Source organism: Anser brachyrhynchus, assembly GCF_964034855.1.
Source record: "Anser brachyrhynchus genome assembly, chromosome: 1".
NCBI classification, from domain to species: Eukaryota; Metazoa; Chordata; class Aves; order Anseriformes; family Anatidae; genus Anser; species Anser brachyrhynchus.
The window spans coordinates 169,191,849-169,200,686 of record NC_137694.1 but is presented as its reverse complement, the minus strand read 5'-3'; the positions used below and the strand labels follow the sequence as shown (position 1 = coordinate 169,200,686).

General features: G+C 40.3%; 1 protein-coding gene across 1 annotated transcript; it reads right to left on the bottom strand.

Annotated features, from left to right (window-relative positions):
• Positions 1–2,053: 2,053 nt before the first annotated feature.
• MZT1 (mitotic spindle organizing protein 1) lies at positions 2,054–8,742 on the bottom strand. The gene is made up of 3 exons (XM_080561333.1): positions 8,586–8,742; positions 6,658–6,803; positions 2,054–4,012 (listed from the first exon to the last, which is right to left on the bottom strand). The coding sequence occupies exons 1-3, from the start codon at positions 8,632–8,634 to the stop codon at positions 3,989–3,991; spliced, it is 219 nt and encodes a 72-aa protein (XP_080417459.1). The 5' UTR covers positions 8,635–8,742; the 3' UTR covers positions 2,054–3,988.
• Positions 8,743–8,838: the final 96 nt, after the last annotated feature.

The window sequence follows — 8,838 nt, the reverse complement described above, 5'->3', positions numbered from 1 at the left end:
GGTGGGGGGGCAGTTCTATAGCATAAAACTGTAAGCAAGCTTTAGTCTGAGATAAAAGTACAGAAGTGTTTGAAGGTGAAAGGTGTTGGGTAGAAGGGCTCATCCTGCAAAGAAAGCAAATCTAGGAATAACCAGAATTTGTTCAACTGAGACCAGCAGGTGGGAAAGAAAGCAAGCTGATAAATGTATGTGCACTTTTCATGGATACAGTTCCATTAAACCAAATGTCTTTGCCTGATCATCATCCAGAGCATTTTGAGGGTTTTGTTGTTGTTTTTTTGTTATTGTTGTTGTTAACAGAATTAATTTGGTTAATCTAATTGCCCTAAGAAACTCAAACTGCCTAATGTTAAGATGGAGGTTTCAGAATGATTCTTTTTGTTGTAGTAATTTATAACCTCCTGTGAAATTATTTTCTTATTTAAATTTCTAGAATGTATTTATATAAATTCAAATTTCAGGGATCCTAACAGTTGTCTAGAATTGTATGCTCTCTGCAGGACTGGATTCATGACCGTGCTTAAGCTCTCACAGCTACATTATGTGACACTAGTGATAGTGAGACTGCAGGAAAACTGTGAGGAACTGCAGAAAGACATATTAAGACCGGTTAGGTAATAAAATGGCAGATGCAGTTCAGCATAGATAAAAAAAAATATATACATGGAAAGAAACAATCATAGTTTCATATATGAAAGAAGAGCCTTTGAGCTTATCACTGCCACTCCCAAAGACAGCTCAGTGTTCAGTTCATATTAAAAAAGTCAAGTATTAGGAATTACTAGGAAGGGAATAAAGAACTAAAGAGTATACAAACAGGCCAGTATTTACATGGCTAATGCTGTGTACAGTTCTGGTTCTCTTTTCAAAAAAATAATGAGACAGAAAAGTTTCAAAGGACGACAAACACAGAAGCTATTCCACACCTTTGGGCAACCAAAAGGTATTTTAACATATATCAGTGTTAGTAACAGTAGTTATGAGGAAATTTAAATGTAAATGTTATACCTGCAGAATCATGATTTTCACAACCATGACACTTAAAGGTTTACTGTGCAGGGAACATTAAACAAAGCTAGTAAAAATCAGGTTCAAAATAAGTAAGAAGTGGTGATTCTTTATGCCACGGACTTCAAATGATAAAGGCTGCTGTTAGTCAGGAAACATATATAGTCCAAGGGAAACTGGACAAATACTGGAAAAAACGGCATTAGGGATTACTAAATAGACAAACCATATGATGTTCAGGAAAGCCTGGAATAGAAGACATTTAGAAGCTAGAATACAGAAGGAAAAGAACCAAATGTGCTTGCATTGTTCTTATTCTTCCTCAAGCATCTGCTTTTGACAACAAAAGAGAGGCTATTGTGTTAGGAAAACGTTTGGTTGGAACCAGTATAGCTATTCTGTTTTCAAGAGTTCAAGCTGTTTGACTCCTTACTGTTAAATCTAAGTTGAATGTTACCATTTAGACCCATGTAACAATAAAAAAAACATGCATTTTTAGTTTATATCCATCAAATTGAGTTTTTGAAAGTCAAAAACATTCTCTGCTTCTATAATTCCATATGAGAAATTGTCTACCAGAGAAAATATGTGCATAAAACCAGTAAGCTTATCAATGATAAAATGGTAGCCACAACTTACCCGACAGAACTGCATACAGGTTGATCTCATATTACAGTTGCAAACTGTTTTAAGCACTTGGGGGACATAGAACCAACACTGGAAATCATGCAAAGTGTACTAGAAGTTAAAACCACTTTGTGTATTTCCAGTGGTAAAGTGATAAAGAGCAATGTCAAGGGAAGCCACCAGAATTACTGCACTGTCCAAAGATCTGGTAATGCAGGAAAAGCACTAGCATGCACATGCACTCTAATAGAATTACACAATAACTTTGGCCACATTTGCTACAGTTCAAAGAAAACTTTTGGAGTTTAAATTTCACAAGTGAGAATTCTCAGATTTAGCTACACTTAGGAGCCACAACTATTAGATTGCCTAAGGATACATAAATGTACATAAAAGCACGCATAATTTCTCACAGTAATTGTGTACTCGGTGAATATATAGAACAATTTAATAAGAATCATCAGAATTTCTCAATAAAATTGTACAGAAAGAACAAAGTGTCTTTGGTTTATGACAATTACATATTCAACGCTAAAACCACTGTACAACAGTTCTGTCCAAAGCTTTTAACATGTGGCTGAGCCCAAACAACAGTTTAATGTCAGTATCAACCCATTTTAGTGATCGGTTACTTCAAAGTCATTTTCTTTTTACCACTGAAACAAAAATTGTTCAGGCAGTAAAATTTTAGTTCCTTGGTTCTTTTTGGAAAGAAAGGAAGATAACCTGTTCACAGTGCAAGAACGCTCCCCCAGTCTTTTCTGATTATGACAGGTAGCACTGAGTCTAGCTAAAATAGCTGATCATTAATTTAACTGACCTGATGCTTTCGTGACATTTTGCTGACTTTTCAGGTTTGGTAGGATAAATTGTATTATTCATCTTTTCATACTATGGATAACTTAGCATTTTCAAAAACGTTACACCCAGTATTCAAAAAAGCTTTAACTCTGAAGTTAGAACATTGATTTACAAAGGATTTTGAACATCCATTATGACTGAGACAGATGATACTACTTTAAATCCCCAACAGTTTGGTTATCAGGTTTTTAGAGCATCCTCCTGGAATGATTTTTTGACCAGAGTAACTGGAAATAATGGTAAATAACTTAATGTAATATATATTCCTATTCTCTACCAGCAGCGTGAAGTCTTTAGCCTACTTGATCACATTTTGTCAAGCTGTCACCTAGCTAGAATGTGTATGATGTAAGCCCAAAATAGAAGGACCTTTTTTTCTCTGCACAAATAAAGTTTGACTTAAAGATTGCAGGTTCATTTCTATTGTGTACTCCCCATTATCAACCATGCAGGTCACTACAGTTCCACTAACAACACTATACAGCTTTAAACCATTCTGATAAAAAGTTGCAAAAGCTTAAACAGCAGCAGAGGAATAATACACCAGAAACAGTTTTCTTTTGAAGTATATTTCCTGGATGCAAGGACATTCACTGGATAAAACATGCTCCACAGTTCACTGTATATACACTATAAAGACTCATTTTGGCATCAGTGAAGATTCCTAGTGCTGAATATAGAGACATTCCTGCAAAAAATGAGCATTAAGACTCACAACCAAATCTGATACTTTTCATACATGCTTTGAGTAGGAAATAACAACATAGGCTTAATATTTTCAGGTCTAGTACTCCAAAAAAGTGTAAATTAAATAGGATTTGAACTCTGTATGATATCCCCTGTCATACAGAATTCAAATTTACATAGATATCTGCATAATTCAAAGTTCCTTTTTTACGCAGGTTAAAAACACTTCTTATAACAACGTGAATTAAAAGGACAATTAATTTCCTTCATTATAAAAGTGCTTTACTTCTTACTTTCAGAATGAGATTTAAGTCACTTAAGTCATCACCAGTACTCTGGTTACAATCAAGTCAGGAGGGGCTTCATTCCTATCTTGCCCACAGATGAAAGTGTCCACACTGGTTTATACAAATACAGGAGTAAAAACAGGACACATTTGCACTTTTAAAGGATGCATTAACCAGCTGTACTCATAATATTCACTGGAACATGCTAGCAATTTCAGCAAGTGTTCAGTACCTGACATGGTTTAAAAATACTGGGTGCTAAAGAGTGATTACACTATATTTACACGTGGTTCACAAAAATAACCAAAAATTAAAGAACAATAAAATTATTGTTGGGCCTATCTTATTTGAAAAAACTTATCAAAGCTGTTCTATGCATCATCCTTTTCAAGAAGATTACAGAAATATTCTGAAACCTTCACAGTCATAATTTCATTCTATGTCTGAACAGCAATCAATTTTCATATCTATTAACCCTAGAACTTTGAATTCTTCTCATGCAGAAGGCTTCTCCCACGTCAGCCTGTCATATTTTCAGCAGCCTAGAAAAAGAAAAACCATTTATTACAAGTCATAAAAAGAAGATACGATGCAAGTTAAAGCCTTATACTTACCTAGAAAATTTCAAATCTGAAGATAAGCTATTTATAATCTTCATGAGCTGTCATGTTGTTCTCTAAGGAATATTTTAATATACATATATTTTTAATAATGCTTTCAACTGCCATTATCCTTTATTAACATAGCCATTACTGTTTGTTTTGTTAAATTGTGTATCTTTATCTGAGCAGATTGTATCCTGACCATTTTACACTAATGCTTTCAGTAAGTGCTAAAATGCATGAAACTTTGCATAGTGAACTCCAAAGGAAGATCTCTAATTATTGCTCACTCATACAGTGAAATTATTTACACAAAATTTATTAAAAATGACACTTATCACAACTGCCTAAATCCCATTGCCAATTATTTGATCAAGTTCTTAAGTCTTTATTACTGTGCAACTCAAACCACCCAGCTAGGTGCAGTATTGATGGCAGGCAGGCACTGGTAAATTTTAAGTCACTTATGGGACAAACAGGCAAAGGATAGCAACAAAAGCAAAGGGGAAGAATCAACTCCCCCCAATCATGTATAAGCACAGTTAAACACATGCACACACTTAAACATATAGATGAGTAGGTACACCAGTAGGGAGGGTCCCTTGGGAGTCAGTCCTGAAGGGCAGAGGGGTCCAGAAAGGCTGGACACTCCTCAAGAAGGAAGTCCTAAAGGCACAGGAGCAGGCTGTCCCCGTGTGCCATAAGATGAGCCAGCGGGGAAGAAGACCAGTGTGGCTGAACAGGGAACTTCTGCTGAGTGTCTGGGAGACAAAGAGTTTGTCTGTGGAAAAAGGGACAGGCAACTCAAGGAGAGTACGAGGAAGTTGCCAGCATATCCAGAGAAATAATCAGGAAGGTCAAAGCCCAGCACAAGCTCAACCTGGCTTTTATGGTTAAAGATAAAAATAAATGTTTTTATAAATATATTAAGGGCAAGAGAATGGCCAAAGAGAATCTCCATTCTTTACTGGACACGGGGGGAACATGACTACTAAGGATAAGGAAAAGGCTGTAAAGAATGCCTTCTTTACATCTGTCTTTACTAGCCAGACCACTTATCCTCGAGGTACTCAGCCTCCCAACCTCGAAGTCAGGAGCAGAAGAACCCCCCCCACAGCTCATATGAAAACAGTTAGAGACCTGTTGCTCCACCTGGACTGTCACAAGTCCATGGGGCCAGATGGGATCTACCCGAGGGTGCTGAGGGAGTTGGTGACTGTGATTGCTGGGCCGCTTTCCATCATCTATCAGCAGTTTTTGTCACCCGGAGATGTCCCAACCTGGTCTCCAGTCCCAAATGGAGACTTGCCAACGTGACACCCATCTGTAAGAAGGGTCATAAGGAGGACCCAGAGAACTACAGGCCTGTCAGCCTGACCGTGGTGCCAGGAGAGGTGATGGACAGGTCATCTTGAATGCAATCACACAGCATGTGCGGGACAGCCAGGGGATCACGCCCAGTCCATATGGGTTCATGAAAGGCAAGTCCTGCCTGACCAACCTCATCTCCTTTTATGACCAGGTGACCCACCTGGTGGATGAGGGAAAGGCTGTTGACATACTCTACCTACACTTCAGCAAGGCCTTTGACATGGCCTCACGCAGTATTCTCCTGGGGAAGCCGGCAGCCCACGGCTTGGGCAGGTACACTCTTTGCTGGGTTAAAAACTGACTGGACAGCTGGGCACAGAGAGCGGTGGTGAATGGAGTGAAATCCATCTGGCAAATGATCACCAGTGGTGTTCTCCAGGGGTCAGTGCTGTGGCTCATCCTCTTTAATATCTTTATTGATGATTTGGATGAGGGAATTGAGCACACCCTCAGTAAGTTTGCAGATGACACCAAGCTGGGGGGAAGCACTGATCTGCTGGAGGGTAGAAAGGCCCTGCAGAGGGAGCTGGACAGGTTGGGTCGAGGCAGAGGCCAATGGGATGAGGTTCTACGATAGTCAAAAACTCAAGAAGGGTGGAAAAATAGCCCTGGCTAGCATCCATCTAGTCAAAATCTAAAAACTGAGTTTTGTACAAATCAGAACAGAAATAGGTAGGCTAGATATGGATTCTCCCTCCAACCCCAGAGAAATAAACTTAAGTTACAGTGGAAAAGGAACCATGATGCTTAGGTGGCAGTAAAGGACAAAAACCTGTTAAAAGGCAGGTGATTTTTTTAAACTATAGTCATTTACTCTATTAGCTGAACAGCTAAATTACAAAAAGCCATGTATATCCACATGCACCCCCTATGAAATCCCTTTGCTTGCCCCTGGAGAGATTTAAAGCATAGGTTGATGTGGTTAGAGCAATGCATGAAGTCTACATTAGCACCAGCAGCTGCATTAACTTGTTCACAAACACTGAATACTGCGAAGCTGAAGTTGCTTAAGTAAGCTGATACAGGTTGAAGAAGAAAGCAGCAAAACAATCACAACATGACACAGGTAAGGGGGCAAATGGCAGCTGAAAACTCCAGATTAGAAAACTGTTTTTTATTTCAAAGTAGAATTTATACATGGAAGTATAGCAAACTGAACATAGATCTGATTCTTTTAAGGAGAAGGGTATGTGCTTTTTAAGTAACAGTATTACCTTTAGAGCTTCTGTAGCTTTACGCAGTTCTTTAATAACAGAAGATAATGCTTCTGGATTGATGCCCTGCTCACAAAGTCGCACACAAATAGACAAGGTCTCCATATCCAAGCCAGTGTTTAATATTCTTGAAATCTCAAACAGAACTGTAAAAGGAAAAAATGAAATCAATTTAGACCCTACAGCGATCAGAACTGTTATTCATCAAAATTTATTTTCCACTGTAGAATCTGTGGAAGTGGCAGTCACATCTCTCTGATTCAGCAAACTTAACACTGGATAAAGGGTTTTGAAAAACCTGGAGGCCCCGTTTCTTCAATACCCTTGAACAGTTTTAGTTACACATATATCAGCAGAGCTTGTTGAGAGTTTATTTCTGGGTGCCATGGTAATCTCCAACCTGAGGCTACGACAATACAGCTTTAGTTTGTATAGATGCTACTCCCCCAAATTATAAGAAAATGAAGTAGGACACTCTTCCCATATAAAACCAACATGCTATGCAACTCCAGTCCACTCGACACCTATGAAAATATTGTACTTCAGTATAACAAAAGCATATTGTAGCACAGCCTCAGAGTCACATTTACGCAGGCCAAGAGATTAAAGACCTAACACGTCCAGTCAATTCCACTGAAGTCAAAGAGAAAAGACAGATGCTGTGGAAGAAAGCCTCTGACTTCCACAACAACTAAAGTTACCTGACCGTAGGAGATTAAATTACGAGCATGCATCCTAGATATACACATTGTTACACAGGAAGCCTGGGATCCTAAATCTGAAGGCTAGTACACTTTCCATTGAAGTTCTTAAAACCTTACTCTGTTTCTAATTCTGCATACACTCCCTGAGATCCCACAGAAAGGGAGAAAGGGCAGGTGTCAAGTTCAGTTATGAAAGCTTAGCATCACTTTCCACACAAATCTCTCCTCAGGTGCACAGAAGCATCTTGAAGCACCAGCACAGCCACAATAGTCCTGCCTTCCCTTCAGCAGCAGCTCCGATGACGGAGTTGAACCACTGTTTGTTGCACCTATTCAACTCATGGAGATCTTTGCTAAGGAATCCTTAAGTAACCCTAAGCCATAGCCTAACTAGGGAAGGATATAGGAAAAAAAACACAAAGCAACACCTACCGTGAAAACATCCCCCAAGCCTCTAGTCCCTCATTAGAGCATTTCCAGAGGAAGCCTTCATATTTAACCATCCTCAAGGGATTTCTCAGCAGCTTTCCAGTAAGCCTGAAACCCACATAATTTGCCCCAGTCCCCCTCCAGAAGAACTCACATTATGTTGGATTTCCCCTAAAAAATGTCATTTTGTGCCCTGTTGGTTACCTCAACTTTTCCACCAAAAAGTGTCAAGTGTCCCCTCCAAGCTGCCTGAGTTTCTCCCTCAAAAAAAAGAAAAGCTGTTTGTCTGCACTAAGTTTGTCCCCTCTAATTCCCCACTTCCCCCCAAGTCTCCTCTAAGCTTCTTTAACATTTGACATCCATTCCGCGGTTTCTTAAAACACGCCTCCAGAACCTGCTAGCTTTAATTCCCCGTGGTTAGCCTGACAAGGAAAGGCAACAACTGATCTTTATTCACGCTGCTCACGCCATTAAGAGTTTGTTTATTTATTTTAGTTTATTTATTTATTTTGAAGAGTATCGGTCTCTAGACTTACAAATATTTCCCCCTGCTTCCAGTGCCGCTTCTCCCGGACTGCTTATCCCACAAGAGAGTCATGTAAATCTGTACCAGGAGCTATTCTGCCTCTGTAACACTCGCTGCCCTCCTCACAACTCCTTCATCACCAGGCCGCCCTACTAAGAAAGAGAACTAGTATGTCCATAGCTTAATAATAGGCACATTAGCCGAACCCAGAGCTTAATAAACAGCCGCCGAGTTTAATTAGGGTTTAATGGGGTTATTTGCCCCCTCACCGTCCATGGTCTCCCGCACGGCGTTGAGGCTGGCGGCGTTGCTCGCCATGGCGACCGCGCGAGCCCTACCCGGAAGCGGAAGCTTCCCCTCCCGCACCACGTGACGCCGGCCGGCCGGCAGGCCCCGCCCGCCCAGCAGCGCGGAGGCGGAGGGCGGCCCCGCGTTCGAATTCGTGCCGCGGCCCCCGCCAGCTATTGGCCCGTTCGAGAAAGGAGGGAGAGCCGCGATTGGCTCGGCGGCGGGGGCGGCGCG